A 23,849-nucleotide genomic window follows, 5' to 3' on the forward strand; every position below is an offset into this window, starting at 1 on the left:
CTGGTGATTGGTCTATTCAAATTCTCTACTTCTTGATCCAGTTTTCGAAGGTTGTATGATTCTAAGAATTTACCCATTTCTTCCAGATTGTCGAATTGGTTGGCATATAGCTTTTCATAGTATTCGCTTATAATCTTTTGTATTTCTGAGGTTTCTGTTGTAATTTCTCCTCTTTCATTTCTGATTTTACTTATTTGTGCCTTCTCTCTTTTTTTCTTGGTGAGTCTAGCTAAAGGTTTGTCAATTTTGTTTATCTTTTCAAAGAACCAGCTCTTGGTTTTATTAATTTTTTGTACTGTTTTTTTAGTCTCTATTCCATTTATTTCTGCTCGGATTTTTATTATTTCCCTTCTATTGATTTGGGGCTTTGTTTGTTCTTCTTTTTCCAGTTCCTTTAGGTGCACTGTTAGATTGTTGATTTGAGGTTTTTCTTGTTTGTTGAGATAGGCCTGTATTGCTATAAACTTCCCTCTTAGAACCGCTTTTGCTGTATCCCATAAATTCTGGCATGTTGTATTTTCATTTTCATTTGTCTCCAGGTATTTTTTGATTTCTTCTTTGATTTCTTCCTTGACCCAATTGTTGTTCAGTAGCATTTTGTTTAATCTCCACATATTTGTGGCTTTTCTGATTTTCTTCCTATAGTTGATTTCCAGTTTCATACCGTTGTGGTCAGAAAAGATGCTTGGTATTATTTCAATCTTCTTAAATTTATGGAGACTTGTTTTGTGTCCTAATATGTGATAAATCCTTGAGAATGTTCCATGTGCATTTGAAAAGAACGTGTATTCTTAGGTTTTTGGATGGAATGCTCTGTATATATTTACTAGGTTCATCTGTTCTATTGTGTCATTTAAGGCCAATGTTTCTTTATTGATCTTCTCTTTGGATGATCTATCCGTTGGTATAAGTGGAGTATTAAAGTCCCCTACTATTATTGTTTTACTATTTTTCTTTTTATGTCTGTTAATAATTGTTTTATATATTTAGGTGCACCTACATTTGGTGCATAGATATTTACAAGTGTTATATCCTCTTGTTGGATTGTTCCCTTGATTGTTATGTAATCCCCTTCTTTGTCTCTTTTTACGGTTTTTATTTTAAAGTCTATTTTGTCTGATATGAGTACTGCTACCCCAGCTTTCTTCTCATTGCCATTTACTTGGAGTATCTTTTTCCATCCCTTCACTTTCAGTTTGTGAGTGTCTTTGGGTCTGAAGTGTCTCTTGTATGCAGCATATATATGGGTCTTGTTTTATCCAGTCAGCCACCCTATGCCTTTTAATTGGAGCATTTAGTCCATTGATGTTTAAAGTAGCTATTGGTAAGTATGTACTTACTGCCATTTTGTAACTTTTTTTTTCCTTAGTGTTTTAATAGTCCTTTTCTGTTTCTTTCTCCTTCTGTACAGAATTGATGGTCTCTTTAGTTTGACCTCTGTCTGAAAGCTGTACTCTTTAACTCCCCTCCTCCCTCCTTTTATGTTTTTGATATTATATCTAACCTCTTTTTTGTGCATTTGTATCCATTACCCTCTTATCGTGAAAATACATAATTTTTCCTATTTGTGGTCTTCACTTTTCCCCTTAAATCAGTCCCTTTAACATTTCTTGTAGCACTGGTTTCTTGGTGACAAACTCCTTTAATTTTTGCTTGTCTGGGAAATTTTTGATCTTTCCTTCCATTTTGAATGATAACCTTGCTGAGTAGAGTATTCTCGGCTGTAAGTTTTTTCCTTTTAGCACTTTAAATATATCGTGCCGCTCTCTTCTAGTCTGTAAGGTTTCTGCTGAGACGTCAGCTGATAGCCTTATGGGGTTTCCTTTGTATGTAACTTGTCTTTCTCTTGCAGCTTTTAGGATTCTCTGTTTATCTTTAATTCTGGACATTTTGATTATGATGTGTCTTGGTGTGGGCCTCTTTGCGTTTATCTTGTTTGGGGCTCTCTGTGTTTCCTGTACCTGGATGTCTGTTTCCTTCCTTAGGTTAGGGAAGTTTTCATCTATTATTTCTTGAGATAGATTCTCTGCCCCTTTGTCTCGCTCTTCTCCTTCCAGGACACCTATAACACGGATGTTAGTGCGCTTGATGTTGTCCCAGAGGTCCCTTAGACTGTCCTCACTCTTTTTAATTCTTTTCTCTTTTACCTGTTCAGCTTGGGTAATTTCTTCTAGTCTTTCATTCAGCTTGCAGATCCGTTCTTCTGTATCCTCTACTCTGCTTTTGAGTCCCTCTAGTGAATTTTTCATTTCCAGTATTGTATTCTTCATTTCTGATTGGTTCTTTTTTATATCTTCCATTTCTTTGTTGACATTCTCACTGAGTTCATCTATTCTTCTCCCCAGATCAGCGAGCATCCTTAACACTCTTTGTTTGAACTCTCTGTCGGGTAGGTTGCTCATTTCTGTTTCACTTAGTTCCTTTTCTGGGGTTTTGTCCTGTTCCCTTACTTGGAATGTATTCTTTTGCCTCCTCATTTTGCCTCTTTCCCTGTGCTTGTGTCTGCATATTAGGTAGGTCAGCTACGTCTCCTGCTCTTGGATAGGTGACCTCATATAAATGATGCCTTAAGAGGCCTGCAGTGTGCTCCCCTCAGTTCTCAATGTTCCAGGCGTGACCTCTATGTGGGCTACGTGTGTCCTTCTGTTGTGACCTGTTTGCTCTCCCTGTAGGTGCCCAGGGAGGCCGAGTTATGCTCCTGGCCAGCTGTTGTAATGCTCAGCTGCTTGTAGTTGTTGTGGGCCCTTCAGTCTCTTTATCATGTGTGGGGAGCCCCAGCACAGTTGGCTGCAAGTTCTAATACCACATTTGTGTTGCAGTTTTTCTTTTAAGTGAGAAGGCCCCCAGTGTGGCAGGTTGTTAGGCTCAGGGGCTTACAATTGCTATAAGCCCCCAGCCTTTAGGTCTCTTGTCAGCTCTCTGAGGATTGCAGCTGGGTGGGGCTGGCGTCAGGCACAGGAGCACCCAGTTGTTTCAGGCTTTGGAAGATGGGGCAAACCCCATATGTGGGTCTTTGAGAAGCACAAGTCTTCTGCAGCTGACAGGCCCTGCCGCCCACAGGTCCACACACACAGTCAACACAGTCCTGCCCCGTGTGCGCGCCCTGACCTCCTGAAGTGGACCCAGTCTCTCCATGACGGGAGCCCCACACACTCCACCACCGCCCCACACTCTCCACCCGCTCCTTGTGCACTCCCTGCCCCACTGAAGTGGACTCTGTTGCCAGGCTGCAGAGAATCCAGTCAGCAATCTATGCAGGCCCACAAGTTGCCGGAGGGCTTGTTGTTTGGTGGGGCCAGTCTCTAGGGTGGGCTGCCTGCCCTGGCTGAGCTGGATTAAATTGGTGCTCTAGTGGGTGGGGCAGACCTGGGCTAGCAGGCCCCAGGGAGAACTCCAATGGCGGCTGTGTCAGCACGCCCACACCAGGCCACAACAATGACCTCCGCCAATGTCCAGTCCCTGGAGAGGTCTCACCTCTCACCGAGATGCACTCAGGGCCTATCAGGTGAGTCTCTTTTCACCAAAGCACTGTGCACCTTTCTGGTGATTTTAGGTTGCTTTCTCAAATAGGTGAGTTTGCGCGTGGGCTCTTTAAGAACCGGTTTTAATTTCTTTGTGAACCAGCTTTTCTGGGGATACTCCCCAATGTTTTAGTAGCAGGGAAAGTCAGATATTATGCCACTCGTCTCGATTGTGCTGGGTCCACAAAATGCCCACAGCGGGGTCGCTCCCTGGCTCAGGGCCCCGCGCCTCCAGGGAGGGCTGCATACCTTTGGGTTCCTCCTGGGCAGCCATGAGGCGCTGCGGCTTGTGAAGGCAGCGTTTTTCCTCTCTAGAAGGGAATTTCTGCCTCCTCCACCTCAATTAGGATTGTCCTTTGTTGCAGGAGTTGCTCTTATCCAGTTTTCAGTTCTGTTTCAGGGGTAATTTTTCCACGAGTAGTTGTAAATTGGCTGTGTCCGCGGGAGGAGGTGAGTTCAGGGTCTGCTTACGCTGCCATCATGACTTCTCCTCCCGTAGATTCTTAACAAATGTTAGAATTCAGTAAATTATTCAAGTGTTTAGAAATATATATGTGTATATGCTATGAAAGTGCAGAATATTTTATTTCAACTGCATTCAATAAAATGATTATCAGATATATTACCATTTAAACTTAATGGTCATTTTATATCAATTAAAAACAAAATGGTACTTAATAAACACTTACAATTTGACTTTGAGCTTCTTAATTTCACTTATTTGATTTGGTTATAATTTAAATAGAATAATAGATGCAAAAATAGTTTCAGATATTTATTTAATTCAGCCAACAGTTTACTGCACACTATCATATCAGTCACATAGGCAATACAAAAATGCATAATACATTACCTTTACCCTCTGTGTTTTTGTCTAGTGAGTGGTAAGAAATATATATGTACACAAATAACTATGCAGAAATGCAGAATGTCACCTAGAACACAGAATAGGGAAGGATAATTCCAGCTTTGGTAAGAATAGAAGACTTAATATATTAAATATGATAATTATTTTTCAGCTATGCAGTCAGAAGGGCCTGTGGAACATGTTCCAGTTTTTGGAAGCACAAGTGGATCTGTTCGTTCAACTAGTCCTAATGTCCAGCCTTCTATCCCTCAACCCATTTTAACTGTTCAGCAACAAACACAGGCCACTGCTTTTGTGCAGCCCACTCAACAGAGTCATCCTCAGATTGAGCCTACAAATCAAGAGCCATCCTCAAACATAGTAGAAGTGGTTCAGAGTTCACCAGTTGAGCGACCTTCTACTTCCACAGCAGTGTTTGGCACTGGTAAGTTTAATTTTAAAATGAAATTAGAGTAGACCTGTGCAGTTATAGTTTCAAGTATTGTTTGTCCATACTTGTTTTCTGCCAAGTGTTAGAATGGATGAATATATTCCTAACATTTTATTTCATGTTTACTACTGAATTCTGTTTTGGATCGTTCATTTTTGTCATTTCAAGTATCATTTGTCCGTACTTGTTTTCCACCAAGTATTAGAATGGATGAATATATTCCTAACATTTTATTTCATGTTTACTACTGAATTCTGTTTTGGATCATTCATTTTTGTCATTAAGATCTTTCTTCCCCTCCAGTTATTTTTTGACTGATTTTAAAGGTGATATAACCCATAACATATGTAACTTAATACAGGTCCTGAGAAATAAAAGACATCTAAGAGAAGACCATATAAGAATTTCCAAATCTAAACATACAAAATTTACTTGTATTCAAGGAGTCCTGGGTTTTATGTCTATAGAAGACCCTCTGTAATCTTTGTGAATAGGAATTATATATCAGTACAATCACAGTGAATCAGATGTGTTAGTCTAAAGTTGATTGGCTTTATTAACTAAAGGTTAGGTATAAGCCCATTGATTCAGAGCATAAGTTGCTCTTTATTTACACATAGATTAGCAGGAACAAATTATGTTGATTTGTCCAAATAAATGTTTAGTGTGTCTTTCTTTAGTTAAATGACCAAAATGTTTTTAAAATTAACTTTGTCTAAGTTGCGTTTATTATGATGCTCTAATTCAAGATTTAAATTATGTAATTTCAAAGTTTCAGCTACCCCAAGTTCTTCTTTGCCAAAACGTACACGTGAAGAGGAAGAGGATAGCACTATAGAAGCATCAGACCAGGTCTCTGATGACACAGTAGAAATGCCTCTACCAAAGAAGTTGAAAAGTGTTACACCTGTAGGAACTGAGGTGTGTCTGTTTATTTTTACTTCTACCAGTAGAGCTAAGATATTCTTTCAGTTACAACATTATTAGGTGAATGGATCTCTGGGGTCCAAAATCCAGAAAACTCTCTTGTTGAACTTACCACAGAGTTTCCACTGACAGCCCAGGTATTGTTGCTGTTGCCAACAATGTTTTCTTTCCTTTGTATATCTTTAATTCAATTAGTTCCCATTTCAATTAAAAAAACACCATTACAAAAACATAAATTGAATTCCATTTCAGTTGATTTTTCTTTTTAATTCAAAGAATAAGGAAGTTTATATTCTTCTGGACATTTTAAACTTTACCTGCATCTTTTTCTCAGATTAACCAAAATTATATTCCTTTAGTTTCTTTTGTGGAGGATGAATGGTAATGAATTGTTTTACTAACAAACATTGAGACTACTAAATTAATTTCATTAGCATGTATTTAGTTAATGTTCATAAACCTTATTTTGTATATATTTAGAAGAAACGTGATTGATTATATTTTGTGTATATATATAAATGAACATTTCTGATGTACAGCTTTATAAAATTATAGATCTGAGTTTTGTTTCATTGGGAGAATTAGCTGAACAGGTGACACTTCATCTAGTGAACTGATGTGGTTGACACGCTTGTATATCATGATTCAGGAAGAAGTTATGGCAGAAGAAAGTACTGATGGAGAGGTAGAAACTCAAGTATACAACCAAGATTCTCAAGATTCCATTGGAGAAGTAAGAAAGACATAGTTAAAGTAGCAAATTGTTGCTTTTAATGAATGAGAAAAGCTTTGACAAATTGACGTGTTATTTGGACTTTTTTTCACTTACTGCTTTTATATTTAATAAAATGTTATTAGAATTACCAATGCAATTTCTACTTTGTTTTACTCCTAATTAGTATACTGCCTTCTAAACTTTATTAAAGAAATGTTTTTGTTTATACTTAGCACAGATTTTCTAAGCTAAGAGTTGTCATGAGTAAAGATTATCCACTCTTAATTATTTGGAAGGATGAGTGCTGGTTGAGTCTTGAGTTCATCCATAGTGCCCCATTTGGTGGTCCTCTGTTGTTTTCCTCTACCACTTCCCTTACTGAATTAAAATAATCTATGAAAGGAAATGAATGTGTACACTTCTTCATTTTTTGAATTGTCGCTGAGGCCTCTCCAGAGGCAACCTCACTAGTGGCAATGCATCAGATTGAAGTTATAAAGCACTAGTTTCCATTCCTAACTCCACCTCTTAGAAGCTGTATGACTACAAGCAAGTCATTAATTATCCTTAAGCCTCAATTTTCTCATCTGTTGGAATGATATAACATAATTTTTAGTACTGTAAAGTACCTAAAATAGTACCTGTCACATATTAGGCACTCAAAATATTACTTACTTTTCTTCTATCCCTCTGTCCTGCATATTGAGAATTCATAATATAGTAATATTAATAGTTTCACTATTAATAGTTAACATGGAACTTATTACTATATGCTAAGTGTTCTAATAAATTTGCATTTATTAGCTAATTTAATCCTCGTAATCCTATTCTGAAGGTGAAGAAACCAGTGTCCAGATAAGTCACTTACCTAAGTTCACATAGCATTGCAGCTGGGATTTGAACTCAGGCTCGCTGGTTTCCGATTGTTCTTAAGCTTGAAACAATACTTTCTGTCTGGATAAGTTTTCAGGATCATTTTATTCTGAAATTATTTTGTCTGTATAAAATTAAGGAATTATCTTAAGCTAATCATAAGTAACTATAGATTGCAAGTAAATTTTATTTTCCCAGATGCATTAATTTTTTAAGTTAATTTTTCCAGTTTTCCTTGGCTAAAAACAGAAAACTTAACCTTCAGAATGAATACATATACTCTAAATGACATCTATTTGATTTATCTTTCAGAGAGTGTCTTATCTGAAGAGCATAATAGCAGTTTTGAAATAATAAGACGTGAATTTCTATTTTGTTGCCAGACTTGGTTAAATTATACCAAAATCTTTTGTGCAAAGCTTTTACTTGAGATTGGTAAAATTGTCTATAACTCAGAAGTACCATTACTGCCTTCTAGCACTATCTACTGAATGTATGACAGTTTATTTTTCTGATTTTCTGACAATGAAGCAAATGTTCTTTATAAGTGTTGCTTTTTTTGAAATAAGCATGTTACTTTAAGGCACATTTTTAATTATACCATGACTTACTCATTTTTTCCATTACACTAAACATAATCTTTATGAATGATTTAGTTCACAAGACATTATTTCTGTCTTGTATAAAAAATAGATTTTGCCAAGTGCTTAACTAAAAAATAGACATTTAATTTTTTATAGTAAATATCAAAAATAAAGTTAAAATTACAGTTTATTTCAGTAGCTAACAAAATGGAATTGTGAGGAAATAGATTAAGCAAAGAATTATTCTTATGTCTGGTATCTTTAATGTAGTTTGATGGCTTAGGACAGTCAGTTTTTTCAGTGGAGAAGTGTCATTATAAAAAGGCAGTAATAATAACTTATTTTATTTAGTGTGATTTTCAGACTCTGGTTTGGGGGAAATTTTTTTTTAATTATATGTTGCAGGCCCGTGAATATTGTTTCTTCTGATTTTGGTCTGCAACTGTACTGTCAACTGACCACCGTGACTATTGAGCACTTGAAATACAGCTAGTCCAAACTGAGATATGTTATAAGCATAAAATATACATCGGATTTTGAAGACTTACTACAAATTTTAAAATGTAGAATATCTAATTAATAATTTTTATGGTGATTACATATTGAAACAATATTTTGGCTGTATTTAGTGTATTATTAAAATTGGTTTCACCTGTATTAGAAAATTTAAATTACAAACGTGAATCACATTATGGCTTACATTATATTTCTGTTGGACAACACTGATCTTCACTATCACTCTGGTACTTTTGACACACATATATGTCTGTATATATTTTTTTCTCTTTTATTGGAGTATTACCCAGTGTGATTTATAATAGTTCTTCTATAGGAAGACAGTAAAGAAACCCAAAGGTTTACTTTTTTAGCATATATTTTAAATTAATTCTGTTTTTAAAAACCATATTTTTAAAAATAAAATGGTAGTAGTCCACAAGTACTTTGTACTCTTAGATCTACGGTATGTCACTGATAGCTTCAGGTATACTTGACTTAAAAAATTTTTTTTTTAATTTTTGATTTTTTTATTTTTAAAGGGAGTCACCCAGGGAGATTATACTCCAATGGAAGACAGTGAAGAAACCTCTCAGTCTCTACAAATAGACCTTGGACCCCTTCAATCAGATCAGCAAACAACAACTTCATCCCAAGATGGTCAAGGCAAAGGAGATGATGTCATTGTAATTGACAGTGATGATGAAGAGGAGGATGATGATGACAATGATGGAGAACATGAGGTAATTTTGGTTTGAAATCATTCAGTATTTTTAAACTGCCAAATGAAATGCTGAAATCCTTGGGACTACTAAGGCATCAACCAGTAAGTTCTGATTCCCTGTCAGTTTAAATAGATTATTTTGCTTTTTTTTATCCTGATTACCCCTGAAGTTAATATTTTATAATCAAATTGAGTGTAAAACAGGTGATAAAAAAATCCCAGGGTTCTTTTTTTTTAAATGATTGCTAAGCACTTTAGGATTGGTTAGATTAATTAAACTTAATCCTAAATCTTATTGATAAGTGACTGTGGATTTAATTGTAAGCTCTATTGTTTCTGGAGGAAAAAAGAAGAAACTAGGATTTTTCTTTCTCATGGAGCCCCATAATTATTTTTAAAAGAAATTGGGATATCTTGATAACTGAAGCATATTTTAAGTGAAAGTTTGTATTTTATTTTGAGAGTTAATCTTGTATTGACAGCTTCTCATTTTAGGTTTTTTTCGTTAATCAAAATATTTTTTTAAAGCTCATAGTATAATATAATTTCATTATTTTCTTCTGTAACACCACATTTTAACTTTAGGATTAAAGTGGATCACTGGACACCTTGTGAACATCTAGGAGCTTTAATCTTTGAACCAACCTCGTGTGAACAGTTACAATTCAGAATCGATCGTTATTGTACTAATTCCAGTAAGCTTCGCAGTTTTGATATTTGCTGCCACTGAACTAATCCCACACAACTCCACAGGACAACTGTATCCTGATCAATGATGTGTCACTTAAATGTCTAAGAATGGTAGGAAGATGTGCAGAACATGTGTGCCGTATCCTAGATCTTTATTTATACTTGCGGATTTTTTACTAGGATTATGAAGAAGATGAAGAAGATGATGATGATGATGAAGATGACACAGGGATGGGAGATGAGGGTGAAGATAGTAATGAAGGCACTGGTAGTGCAGATGGCAATGATGGATATGAAGCCGATGATGCTGAGGTAACTGGCTAGAATTTTGACCATCCATTTTCTTTAAGAATTGGCTTAAAAAACTTACTGTTTTCCAAGGGTATAAAAAGGCTTGTATTCTCAGAACATTACAATTTTTATACCTATAGGTTTCTTTTTACCATAATTTAGTTTGTTTATTTTTTAAGATAATTATTTGATTTATTGCTCTTAGTATTCATATTTTGTTTTTAGGGTGGCGATGGGACTGATCCAGGTACAGAGACAGAAGAAAGTATGGGTGGAGGTGAAAGTAATCAGAGAGCTGCTGATTCTCAAAACAGTGGTGAGATTTTTGTTTGTTGTTTTTAATTGAATATTTCTGATAATATTTTCTAAAGTAGGATTGCATTTAATTATCACATAGGTAATAAAACTTGGTTAGTAAATTGGCAAGCAAGAGATTGGCTCTTGTTTAGCTTTATCACTGTTATTCTCTCATGAAGTCTACTATATTTTTATCTGTAAAATGCAGTCATTATACTATCTTTTCTGCCTCATCAGACTGCTGTCAGATTCAAACATTTTGAAATCTATAAAGTATTATTAATGCCATGTGTTGCTACTATTCTTATTAAGTGGAAAAATTAAATTGGGGACTTTCAGCAGCGGTAACAGCAGTTCACCACCAGAAGAGGTCAGTCTGTTCAAGCTATGTTTCAAGATTTGTGGATATTGGAGCTTTGCAGTGTTGTCTAGTTTCGCAGTGAATAAAAGATTTTTTGATCAATATAGCATGCCTTTTGTTAAGTGTGGAAAGGATGAGTCCTTGGAGGTCCGCTAAATGTTGTAGGTGGTAAAGGATTATGGAATTTATAGAAAATAATTTTATTTTACAATCGTTTTAAATTGTGTTTTAAAGAATTGGTGATCATCTGGTATAATATCCTGGTTTTATAGATAATACGGAGCCAAAATCATTAATAGTAATATAGTAAAACTTTATATATTTAGACTAATGGGAAAACAGTATATCTGAATTTCCATATAGCCCTCTGTATTTAAAAGTACAAGGTATATATATGCGCATTTGAATTAAGGAAAGCAAGGGCAGGCAACCTTTTCAACTTTTAAATTTTTTAAGAGAAAAATAAACTAATATTAAACCATATAATGAAGAATAGTATTACTTTTTAAGGGAGATAAGGAGATAAGGGAAGAGGAGGATACTTTGAGTAATAATGTACATTTTATAAAACATTTTGTAGATTTAGGAAACATCTTTTGTGTATCACGTAATTGGGATATAGAGGAAAATTTTTTGCCTCTTTAGGTATTATTATTAAAAGTTAAATCTTTTGAGGGCAAGTGTTCATAGCCATTTTTCCCAGATACAAAGCATATAACAGATGCTCATTGAATACTTTCTTGTTGGAGACTTTCTTTTCTTTTTTACAATCAAGCGAAAATAGTCCTAATAGTCTGGATAAAATTAAGTTAATGGATGGATTTGGTACATTGTCGATAGTTACAAAAAATGCTTTTTCTGAGAAACTGTACTTGTATTTAATTAATTCTTACGGTAAACTTATCAGGTTTAGGTACCAAGAAAGAATCTGAGAAACAGAAGCAAAGTGACTTAACTGAGGTTACATAGCTGTTAAGGTTAGAGCTAGAATCTGATTCTAGACCTCAGACTTTTAAACTACTAAATTCTGTGATGTCCTATTCAACTTTTCACAGTGGGAACAACTTCTTTTGTTTCTACCATGTATGTAGAAGACCCAGGCATCTGAAGGACTGCTGAAGTTGAAAATTTAGGAAAACCAGAATATAAAAGTATCATCGTAGGGCCAGCCCGGTGGCATAGCGGTTAAGTTCGCGCGCTCCGCTTTGGCAGCCTGGGGTTCACAGGTTCGGATCCCGGGCATGGACCAGTGCACCGCTTGTCAAGCCATGCTGTGGCAGCGTCCCATATAAAAAAAGTAGAGGAAGATGGGCCCGGATCTTAGCCCAGGGCCAATCTTCCTCAGCAAAAAGAGGGGGATTTGCAGCGGATGTTAGCTCAGGGCTGATCTTCCTCACATAAATAAATAAATAAATAAATGTATGTATGTATGCATGCGTGTATGTGTCATCGTAAGGCTTTTTCCTAATCTCCTTCACCCTATTTGAATATAATATTGATATCATAATGGTCTGACTTTTAAGTAATTTTCCCATTTTAATAATATGAACCAAAATTTATTAAATGTTTATTTTATCATGTGTTAGGCTAAGTGCTTTATATCCGTTGTTTGAAATCTTCAGAAAAACCTTTCTTGTAGGTTACCTTTGTTCCATTAACTAACCAAAGAAATAGACTCAAGGAGGTTAAAGGAGTTGCCTAAGATCATACAGTTGATAATTGATAATTGATTATCTCTGGGTCCACCATGCCTCGCTACTTTCCTTCTGAAAATATGAGTGAGGTGAACATTCCTAGTGGCAAGATTTATTCTTCCAGGGATTGTCCAAGTTATTTTGTGGTAAATTTAATAGTTCCAAATAAGCTTCTCTTTTCCTGTAGGTGAAGGAAATACAGGTACTGCAGAGTCGTCTTTTTCCCAGGAGATTGCTAGAGAACAGCAGCCATCATCAGCATCTGAAAGACAGACCCCTCGAGCACCTCAGTCACCAAGACGCCCACCGCACCCACTTCCCCCAAGACTGACCATTCATGCTCCACCTCAAGAATTGGGACCACCAGTTCAGGTATTAAAAGTACTGGTCATTCTGAAAAATGAACTTTAAAGAATCTTGGCTCTTCTTCCTTTCTTTCCATTGGATGTTACTTTTTTCCCCCAGAAATTAAATGAACTTTTTAATGTTTTGTCATGTTTCATAAAATTTTTTGTGCTGAAACTAATCTGATTTCTTTTCATTGAAATGTGGCAGTAATTTACTTCATAAATGGAGTGAACTTGGGAAAGGCAGGGCTTACTAAAAGTTGTGTATAACTTGAAGTGATTATAGTCAGAGCAAATAGAAGTCTGGTCACTGTTTCTACAGGTTAAAAAAGAAAAAGATTTTCTTGAATTTTAATTCAAGTAAAATGTATTTTAGCAACTGACCACTATCTCTTTTGAAGATTTTTTTCTCTCAGATGCACATGTTTTTAAAAAACATGAAATTTCTATTCTGTTTAACACTTTTTCCTCTCACTTTTCTGCAGTCACATATTAATTTCCACTTTTAAAATTAATGAAGGTGTGCATGACCCTTTATATGTAGCACTCTTTGTAGTAAGGTTAGACATCTCTTAATGAGAAGCTCCTGCAAAAACAGTAGGATAAGTACAAAGCCTCTATTAATAATCTAGCTTAAGTCTTACCTTTTAGTGTACTGAACACTGTCAAGTATAGATTCTACTAAAATACCACTGGTGAAGATAGCCTCATTATGTGGAAATACAAAGGCTTAAAGGATTGTGTATGGATCCTGCAAAATATACCAAGTCTATCAATTTAGAAATGTCTACATTGGGAAACAATTTATATGTAGTCAGTACTGCTGTTTGAACCCCAAAGGATAATTAAGCCTTAAGATCCAAAGGCATACCTACTAACATTTACATTAAGGAGATAGGAACTAAATTAGTTACATATACGTAAGATCAGAGATTGGTTTTAAATATTGGTTAATATTTTGTCTATTGGTTAATAAAATATTTGTCTCTTGGTTAATACTATAGTCTGTATAATTAAAAATTTGTCACTGTTTAAAACTGATTTCCTTAGTACAAGATTAGTAGCTGTTTTTCCTAAGAAAGTATCCTGATGATTACATTATCTGCTAATATTTCAATTACTTTATTACCAGCATAATAAGCGTTATCTATTGATATTTGGTGTGTGTTTCATCGCCTAATTCCTTAAAATAAATGTAATTCCTTTCTTGACACAGAGAATTCAGATGACACGGAGGCAGTCTGTAGGACGTGGGCTTCAATTGACTCCAGGAATAGGTGGCATGGTAAGTACCTATCCACTACGTAAAAGCGATTCATTTGTTCAGCAGATATTTGTATAGTCTATGTGTATGTTCCTGTCATGCCTGTTTAGTTCCTGTTTTCTGTTTCAGCAGCAGCATTTTTTTGATGATGAAGACAGAACAGTTCCAAGTACCCCAACTCTTGTGGTGCCACATCGTACTGATGGATTTGCTGAAGCAATTCAGTAAGTTAATGAAAGAGAAAGATATTTTGTGACTGACTATTAAATTCTTCCTGTTTCCCTGTTAATTTGTTTACGTTTGATTAACTCGTTATTTGTTGAGTCCTTCTCTACTGTGTATTAAGCACTTGTGGGTAGGAGGGTTGAGGATGTAATTGTGCTGGGAAAATTATATAGAGGTGAATGAAATACAGTTGCTTCCATCAGAAATTTGCAGTTTAAAGGCAGGATAATAATGGTTAAGAACGCAGACTTTAGAGTCAGCATGTCTGGGTTTGAAACCTAGCTGTACTGCCTTCTAGCTGTGTCAGGTTGCTTAGGTTCTCTGTTCCTGAGTATCCTCATTTTACTAATGGGAATAATAATACAATAGTTCCTACTTATAAGTTGTGAGAATTAAATGAATTAATTTATTTTAACATGTTTAGATGTTATAGATGTTCGCGAAGGTGTTGGTAGTTAGTGATCGTGATGAATAGTATTATTGTGAAAGCTGAGCATGTGGGCAGCTAACTATAACCTAAACAATCTTGGAGAATAGAGGCATAAAGCAAGAGGCTTTGTTAATACAAATGAAGAAGTGATTAATTCGAATAGTTGGAGGAAAAGAATTGAGAGGACTTAATGGGGACAGCATTGAACTGAGTCTTGGAAAAGAAGACCTAACACTTATTGAACATTTCTATGAATCAGTTTATTTAATCTTCATAACTATGAGAGTAGACACTATTATTGTTGCCCTTTTACAGATAAGGAAGCACAGAGATGTTAATGAATTTGCCAGAGATCAGACAGCCAGGAAGTGGCAGTTTTTGGTGTTAAACCAGTCAGTCTGGCTCTAGTACCTATGTTAACTGTTGTTCTGTACCACTCCTCTTAAAGCATAAAAAGGCTTTCCGTGAAAGTACACATGTTAAATTGTGGCTGAAGTATTAGTTGCGTAGATAGGAGTAAAAGAGTTTCCACCAACTTGGGAAAAGATTGATTGATCTGGGGCTGGCCCCGTGGCTTAGCGGTTAAGTGCGCGTGCTCCGCTACTGGCAGCTGGGGTTCGGATCCCGGGCGCACATCGACGCACCGCTTCTCTGGCCATGCTGAGGCCGCGTCCCACATACAGCAACTAGAAGGATGTGCAACTATGACATACAACTATCTACTGGGGCTTTGGGGGGAAAAAAGGAGGAGGATTGGCAATAGATGTTAGCTCAGAGCAGGCCTCCCTCAGCAAAAAGAGGAGGATTAGCACAGATGTTAGCTCAGGGCTGATCTTCCTCACCAAAAAAAAAAAAAAAAGATTGATTGTTCTGTAATATGTGGTAACATGGCTATCAGAACCAGTTTTAAATTTGCTTAAGTAACCACAACTCACCTCAGCTGACACAGTTTTACAAGCCAACCAATCAGTGTCAGTCCCTCCCTTCCAAAAGTCAGCCAGTCAGAAATAGACTCATTCTTAGAAACAGTTTCTGAGTGCCAGCCAAGCAGTAGTGTTTTCGTATAGCTTAGAGGAACTCAAAGTTCTTCTGTAGAAGAATAACTTTATGGAGACAAGTTTAAAAATCCACCTGAAAGAGAATGGCCTTAACTAAAGGAATAGTGTTGAAATGGAAAAGCAGATAGATTCAAGAGTTTTTATAGAGGTATATTCCATAAACATTAGGAGCTGGCTAGCTAAGGAAGGATAGGGTAAGGAGTGGGGAAAGAATGAGATTATACTGTTTTATATCCTGAATTATGGGCAGGAAGATGGATGATAGTGTTATTACAACGGGGAAAACAAGTTTCTAGCAATCTAATATTAGCTTGTTTTTAGACGTCGGAAGCCATTTAGTGAACTCTTTCAGATAAGAAATGGGCTAGAGAGGTGACCTGATTTATCTATGATTAAACAGTGAAAACTGAGACAAAACTTTGTCTCGTGACTTTATTCCAACTTTTTTGGTTACATCTCGTTGCATTTGTGTTGCTTTCAGTTTATCTACAGAGATAGAGATAGAAATCTATAGAGATTTCGAGCAGATTCAAGAAATGTGAGGCATAGTTCAAGAGAGCTGAAATTTATATATAAAGCACATATACTGTGAATCATATGATTCATATTATTACTAAATGACAACTGATATTTTCAAAATATCTTTATAAGTAAGAATTCCTTTGTCAACTTTATTTCAGTCTGTTTCCTTCCCACTTCATTTATGCTCATTCTTTCTTTCTGTATTTTTTCTATCATTGCAGTTTAAATAGGATAACTTTAAATTTCATCTTAAATTAATTTTTGTCTATTTAGTTCTCCACAGGTTGCTGGTGTTCCTAGATTCCGGTTTGGGCCACCTGAAGATATGCCACAAACAAGTTCTAGTCACTCTGATCTTGGCCAGCTTGCTTCTCAAGGAGGTAAATAGCTAAATAAAAGCTTAGATCTGCTGGATTTGCATGTATACAGTACTAAACTATTCTGATGTGATTTTTTTTTTAAGTGAGCAAATATAAAAAAGTTGATATTTAAATAACCCTATGCTACTTTATGGAAAAAGCTATAATATATTTACTGTTTATTAAACGTTGCCTTGCATATAAGTCTTATCTTTCCAACAAAGTTCTGAGTTCTTTGAGCGTAAGGACTAGCTTTTACATTTGTTTCTCTTCTGCCTCCTACTATAGTATCGTCATGACTAAGTGTTCAGGAATATTGGTTGAACTAATTAATATACATAGGTACTACCAGCCGTTTTTAAGTTATTGGAAGGAATGCAGCGTATTTTCTGTTCAGTTTGACATTTAACATTCTTAGTTAAATTTATAAAACTAGTTAGATATCGCCATTAATATTAAAAATACAGAAAATAAAATGTTAAAAATAATGTGGAATAAAATGACCCCTAAATTAAGTAATAGTAGTTGGCTATTTGGACATGAATTATGCTATTTCTGGAATTACCTTTAATACTCAGTTGGCGTCCATATAACCCACTATGTTGCTGGGAAGCTATGTCAGCATTTTGTAGGTGAATAGGGAATACTACTTTAATAATAAGCCCAAAACAAAAGATTAATCTGCAGTCCTCATATAAGTCATACAATATATTTTAGTCCCTGGTGTTTTAGGATGTTAGTTCTAACACTGCATACCTCTACCAATATAAAATTGTGAATTGACTTCATATATATTCAAATTTTAATATGACTTTGTATTATAGGGCAATTTCTAGACTTGGAAGTTAGATCTAGGCTTAAATTGGAATGCCACCACTTACTAGCTTTGTAACTTGGGAAAAGTTAATTAATCTCCTTGAAATTCAGTTTCTTTAGGAAGAGGGGGACTAATAATACCTTGCAGTTTTGGTGAGGAGTAGATTCTAACACAGTACCTAGTTCATAGTTGGGGACTCAATAAAGTTAGCTTGTATGAAACTGTAAGAGCAGCATTTTGGCTGGTTTTTTTAGGGTACTCAAATTATTGTTAGTGTTAGGGAGCTTAAAAGATGTGTTTAAATTGTATTTACAATTTTGAGGGATTGATTTTTGCTTGGTGGGCTTCAACAAAGTTGTATGTCTCTGCTGATTAATTTTTTTCTTTCAGATACCTGGCATATTGACAGTTTTATGTTTTTTCAATCATTCATTAATATTTAAAATTGTCTTTAGGTTTAGGAATGTATGAAACACCCCTCTTCCTAGCTCATGAAGAAGAGTCAGGTGGCCGAAGTGTTCCCACTACTCCTCTGCAAGTAGCAGCCCCAGGTAGGTATCAAAGGCAGATTAGTAGATTATGTGTTTTATTGGTAAAATGGAAACCTGTGAGACATCTTCTGGCTAAAAATTAGGTAAGCCACAAAGTTAAAGTTCTCATTGCTTTTTTTGGTCTTTTCTTTTTGAAGTAACCGTATTTACTGAGAGTACCACCTCTGATGCTTCAGAGCATGCCTCTCAGTCTGTTCCAATGGTGACAACATCCACTGGCACTTTATCCACAACAAATGAAACAGCAACAGGTGATGATGGAGATGAAGTATTTGTGGAGGCAGAATCTGAAGGGTAAATGTTTACTTTGTAATTTTTGCTTGCTTTAGATTTGTCAGTCTTTTACATTTGTTTTCCTTTAGCCAGGAAACAATTTGTTGAGCTGTATTTTCAAAAGGATCCTATTAAAAAGTAAATGGAGCCATACATATTGAAAGACTAATTTTTGCATAGAGTAATATGTTTTAGGACTTGAAGATTGTTATTACAGAAGACAATGTTAAAAATGGTTATCTCCCTGAAAATTGCATGTCGTAGTCAAAAAAAAAGTATTTCTTTAAAATTATTGGTCCCATTCCATTAACGTAGCTACTTGAACTTTTCCCCAAGAAAGAAGTCTTTCTGTTGAAAATAGGAATATTAGGAAATGACTCACTTTCCATTAAGTAGTGGGCTCTCAAGTGTACCTCACTTATTGTTTGTTTATGTGCATTTAGAACTTGGTGTCTGAAAAACTGACTTCTTAAAAATTAGAAATTTTCTAGTAGTTTTCAAGACCTGACTACATTTTTAACACATTAGTTATAAACAAAATTTGACAAAAGAAATATTTTGTGATAGATCATCTGGATCTTTCTTAAGCCAAAGGAAGTGGAATAATTTAGTATAAAGAACCACTGGACAGTGGTCTTGGAGAAGTTTATCTGTCAAGGTGGAACCTAATTCTTTATAAAATAAAAAGACTACTTCATGTCAGAAGTATAGCTCAAAATAGAACTCAGATTTCCTAGGTAGAGCTCAAAGATTTTGTTTTACTTAGCAGTGTTTCTTAGTGTAACTATAGGCCAACTCTAGTCTATGAGGAAAAAAGCACGTTTATTATGATGCTCTAACACAGCGCTACTTAATTTTTTGGAGGTTACAGACCCTGCTGAGAATACTAGCTGCCATTAATTCCTACCATATATGCAAGTCACTTTATCTATGACATTTCTAACCCACACAATATCTCTGCAAAGTATTGTCTCCATTTTACAAATGGGAAAGCTCAGACTCGGAGCATGTGAAAATAACTTGCCTGAGCCATGCCACTGGTAACTGGCTCAGACTGGATTTGCCTCCTGACTCAGCCTGGTGTGCTTTACGCTCCACGGGCGCGTCCCAACTTTAGCACCTAGTCGAGAGAGAACTTTCAGGTGCATTGTTACTAATAACTGTACTGAAGTCTTCAAATGATAAAAACTGGAGCAGATCCAAGTTATTCTTGTACTCTTATCTCCCTCACTTGCTTTTTGGTGTGCTTTCTTAAATGGGAGCAAGAGAGATGGAGTTACAGCCATTGAACCAGGAATTCACATACCCACAGCCTGTCTCATCTGGGCTAGAGCCCATGGTGAGTTAGTAGTGTATCATTAATAGTTGTGAATTATTTTAGTTCTCTGCTTTCCTAGAAAATTCTTCTGAGATTATCAAAATCTGGATAATGTATCTCTTGTGAATGTCAAGAATGTGAATATCCTTTGTCAAAAAGAACAAAAAAAGAGGAAAAACAAAAACTTAAATCGGAACATATCCTAGTGAGAACTCAGAGTGAGGAAAGCAACTTGAGCTGTCTTTCCCCCGTCCCTGAAAAAAAAAATATATGGTTGCCAATATCAAGCTGCAATTTTGAATTGGATGGGAGCTCTGGGTTATTTGAGTGTCAAACTATATCAAAAAGAGTTTAGGAATAATTTAGAATGCATTCTAGGATGAGTTTGATATTTTCTAATCAATTTTTGTTTTCCTTTCTTAGTATTAGTTCTGAAGCAGGCCTGGAAATTGATAGCCAGCAGGAAGAAGAGCCTGTTCAAGCATCTGATGAGTCAGACCTTCCTTCCACTAGCCAGGATCCTCCTTCCAGTTCTTCTGTAGGTAAGTTCCTGCTCTTGACTTCAATACATCAAACTTGTTTGCAAAACACACGGGGACCATGAGGCCATGTGGGACACGGCCTCAGCATGGCCAGAGAAGCGGTGCGTTGGTGCGCGCCCGGGATCCCAACCCGAGGTGCCAGTAGCGGAGCACGCACACTTAACCACTAAGCCACAGGGCCGGCCCCTAAAATGCTTTATTTAAAAGGGAAATTTTATTATATTAAAGGGTACTTGGTTTATATTAAAGGAAATTGGTTGTATTAGAGGTGCTCCAGGGGCTGTGGGGGATGGATTACTGGAAGGGAAGCTAAGGAGTATTACTTCAGGTCTCCTGCCTCTGTTGAAACCAGAGCAGCTCCATTTTTATTTGTTCTACATGAGATTTGATATGGAGAGTTGAGGGATGGGAGGTTGTTGCTTCAAAAAAATGTTTGAAATTTACTGATATAAACAGTTTCAAAGTGTAGCTTTTTAAGTTAACTTTGAAAAAGGCTATTTTTTGTACCTTTCCTACAATAAAAATTATTTCTGTATCACTTTTTAAAACATAAGTAACATTTATTGAGCACTTACTGTGTATCAGGCAGTATTCTAAGCCCTTTACATGTTATTTACTCATTTAATTTTCACACAACCCAATGTGGTAAGGACTTATCCCCATTTTATAGATATGGAAACTGAGGCACAGAAAGGTTGAATAACTTCTCCAAAGTCACATAGCTAGTAAATTATGGGCAAGCCAGGATGCATACTCGAGAAATTTGGCTCCAGAAACTCCACTTTTAAAGACTATACTAGCTTGTCTACCTCACAATTTTTAGGTAGGGAAATACTCTTATTATTGAAGAAATACAGTAGTACTCAGTCATCCACTCTGATTATTTTCATTTTGAATTTTTTATAACAGTACTTTTCAAACTCTGTCCTGGAACTCTCAGGATTTATGGAAGATCTGCTCAGTTGTTACTTTTTTCAGTCATGGAACTTTGCTCTCTCAAAATCTCTTCTTCTCCCTCTCAGCTGCTTTTCTATGACATGTCAAATTCTTAGCCAACATCCCTAGATTTAAGTCCCATATCCACCTTTTAACAGCTAGTAACTAAATCTCTGCACATTTCATTATGAAGTATGGACATTGATAACTAATCTTTCAGTCAAGATTAGAAATAATGTATGTAGGGCCGGCCCTGTGGCTTAGTGGTTAAGTGCGCGTGCTCCGCTACTGACGGCCCGGGTTTGGCTCCTGGGCGCGCACCGGCACACCGCTTCTCTGGCCATGCTGAGGCCGTGTCCCACATACAGCAACTAGAAGGATGTGCAACTGTGACGTACAACTATCTACTGGGGCTTCGAGGGGGGAAAAAAAAAGAAAAGGAGGAGGATTGGCAATGGATGTTGGCTCAGGGCCGGTCTTCCTCAGCAAAAAGAGGAGGATTAGCATGGATGTTAGCTCAGGGCTGATCTTCCTCACAAAAAAAAAAAAAAATACCATTAAAAAAAAAAAAGAAAGAATGTATGTAAAGTATACATCTCAATGCTTTACACACAAGGCTGAAAAAAATTCTACCTATCATAATTATTAATAATACATTTACTTCATTTCTGTACCCCCAGTTATATTCTGATGTCGCATGAGAATTGTCTTTCCTCAACAGAAGAATGGATACTAGTTATATCTTACCAGGGCTTGCATCAGAAAATATAGTTCTTGTTACCTTTTACAGTATGATATGAAATTAAGATATCTTTAAGTTTATTTGATAATCTAAAATACTAAACCTCCCCATCTGAGCAGTTATTCCTTTGGTCAACAAATATTCGACTGCTGGGCAATTTCACAGAAAGCATTACTAAGAAAGAGACATTTAAGCGAAGGCGTGAAAGAGCTAAGGGAGAGAAGCCACACAGTGACGTGAGGGAAGAGTGTTCCAGGACGAGAGAAATAGCAGATGCCAAGTCCATAAGGCAGCAGCGTGTGGTGTCCAAGGTCAGCAGGGAGCCCAGTGCGGCCGCAGCCCAGCAAGGACGGAGAGAGCCTCGCAGGAGATGGGATGGGGGTTGGGGAGGATGGATCTGGTAGATCACTGGAATTGCTTTGGCTTTCCGGGATATAAGCTTTTGGAGGGCTTCAGATCGAGTAGTGACATGATCTAACTTAAAGACTTAACAGTATCGGTTTGGCTGCTGTGTAGAGAAGAGACTGAAAATGAGTATTGGGCAGCAACAGGGAGAAAGTTTGGAAGATATTGCAATAATTCAGGGTAAAGATGATGGTATTTTAGGCTGGATGATAGAGTTAAGGTTGTGAAAAGAGGTCAATTTAAGATATATATTTAAATTAGAGCTGGCAAGATTTGCTAATAATTGGATTTGGGGTGTCCAGAAAAGAGAAGAGTCAGATGTGAGTCATGTTATATTGTAATGGACTGTTGTTTCCTGAGGGACGTGATATTTTGTTGTCTATTGTATTTCCCAACCCCTAGCACAGTGTCTTAGGCACCAAATAAAAATTTATTAAATTAGTTGAGTGAATGAATGAAAAAAGTCAAGCACCTTTTTTTTCAAATAAACTTTTTTTTCCTTTTTACCCTTTTTTGTTTGTTAAATGTCTCTTGTTTAAAAACAAACAACTTTTAAATACTGAAAGCAAATAGACACCTCTTCATTTTATCCATGCATTCATTTAGTAATTAGTTTTTGCCATTATAACTGCTTTCTTGTTTTTTAACTTGCTTTCTTATATCTTAATGTTTTTCTTCTTAGATACTAGCAGTAATCAGCCAAAGCCTTTCAGACGAGTCAGACTTCAGACAACATTGAGACAAGGTGTTCGTGGTCGTCAGTTTAACAGACAGAGAGGTAAATTTCTAACATTGAGTACGTGATAGGATGTGAGATACTAATAAATAGAACAAAGTTTCTAGTCTTTAAGCTTACAACTTGTATCTAGTTTTTAAAAAAAATGTTCCAAGGATTGATTAAATAATTACACATTGAGCATGTGATGTTTACTAATCTATAAGCTAGCAGATGGAATTGTATACCATAGGTATACAGTGAATATGTGCTTATATATTTCTCCATTTCTTCCTTGAATTCAAAGTAAGATTTGGAGAAACTAAAGTGTTATAGTGCTATATAGTCATTTGTTACATCTCTGCCTGTCGTTATTATACTTTTTATTCAGTAGAATAAAGCTTTGTGACTTTGTTTAGCTAGTAAAAAAATGTAAAATTTTAGTATCTCTGATTTCTAATTATTAGAAATTGCATTCATCATAAAAATATTTCTAATTGTTGTAATAGTTTCCACTAAAGATGTGAAATAGCACAGTTTTATATCTACATGCCTAGATATTTGATATTGAGAAAAATTTTTATAATAACCTAGGATAAATGAATACTCTAGTTTTGAGCTAACTTCTTAAAAGATGCATTCAGTTTAATTCTTTTTTTTCTCTTACAGGTGTGAGCCATGCAATGGGAGGGAGAGGAGGAATAAATAGAGGAAATATTAGTTAAATGTTCTGTAAACTGCAATAACTGTGAATAAGATTGTCAAATCTGTTTTAGTGTAATGATTGTCGAGTTTAAAAACATTTTTGTATTTAAATTGGTATGCTTATCTCAACATTCTTTATTAATAAAACGTATTTCAGTGTCAAAATTTAT

The 23,849-nt window shown here is 35.8% G+C and overlaps 1 protein-coding gene across 2 annotated transcripts in view; it reads left to right on the top strand.

Moving 5' to 3' along the window:
• The window catches only part of TPR (translocated promoter region, nuclear basket protein), a 64,611-nt gene extending 40,763 nt beyond the window's left edge, over positions 1-23,848 (top strand). The window contains exons 38-52 of one of the 2 annotated variants that reach the window (XM_058539854.1): positions 4,541-4,813; positions 5,592-5,740; positions 6,396-6,479; positions 8,956-9,156; positions 10,008-10,139; positions 10,344-10,434; positions 12,658-12,842; positions 14,034-14,102; positions 14,211-14,305; positions 16,590-16,696; positions 17,948-18,043; positions 18,181-18,337; positions 20,058-20,176; positions 22,942-23,037; positions 23,644-23,848. In XM_058539854.1, coding sequence (XP_058395837.1) covers positions 4,541-4,813; positions 5,592-5,740; positions 6,396-6,479; positions 8,956-9,156; positions 10,008-10,139; positions 10,344-10,434; positions 12,658-12,842; positions 14,034-14,102; positions 14,211-14,305; positions 16,590-16,696; positions 17,948-18,043; positions 18,181-18,337; positions 20,058-20,176; positions 22,942-23,037; positions 23,644-23,699 — 1,910 coding nt within the window. In that variant the 3' untranslated portion in view covers positions 23,700-23,848. The remainder of the gene's footprint in view (positions 1-4,540; positions 4,814-5,591; positions 5,741-6,395; positions 6,480-8,955; positions 9,157-10,007; positions 10,140-10,343; positions 10,435-12,657; positions 12,843-14,033; positions 14,103-14,210; positions 14,306-16,589; positions 16,697-17,947; positions 18,044-18,180; positions 18,338-20,057; positions 20,177-22,941; positions 23,038-23,643) is intronic. The other variant, XM_058539855.1, reaches the window with a different exon arrangement.
• The last annotated feature ends 1 nt before the right edge of the window (position 23,849 follows it).

Source organism: Diceros bicornis, chromosome 4 (assembly GCF_020826845.1).
Source record: "Diceros bicornis minor isolate mBicDic1 chromosome 4, mDicBic1.mat.cur, whole genome shotgun sequence".
Lineage (NCBI taxonomy): Eukaryota > Metazoa > Chordata > Mammalia > Perissodactyla > Rhinocerotidae > Diceros > Diceros bicornis.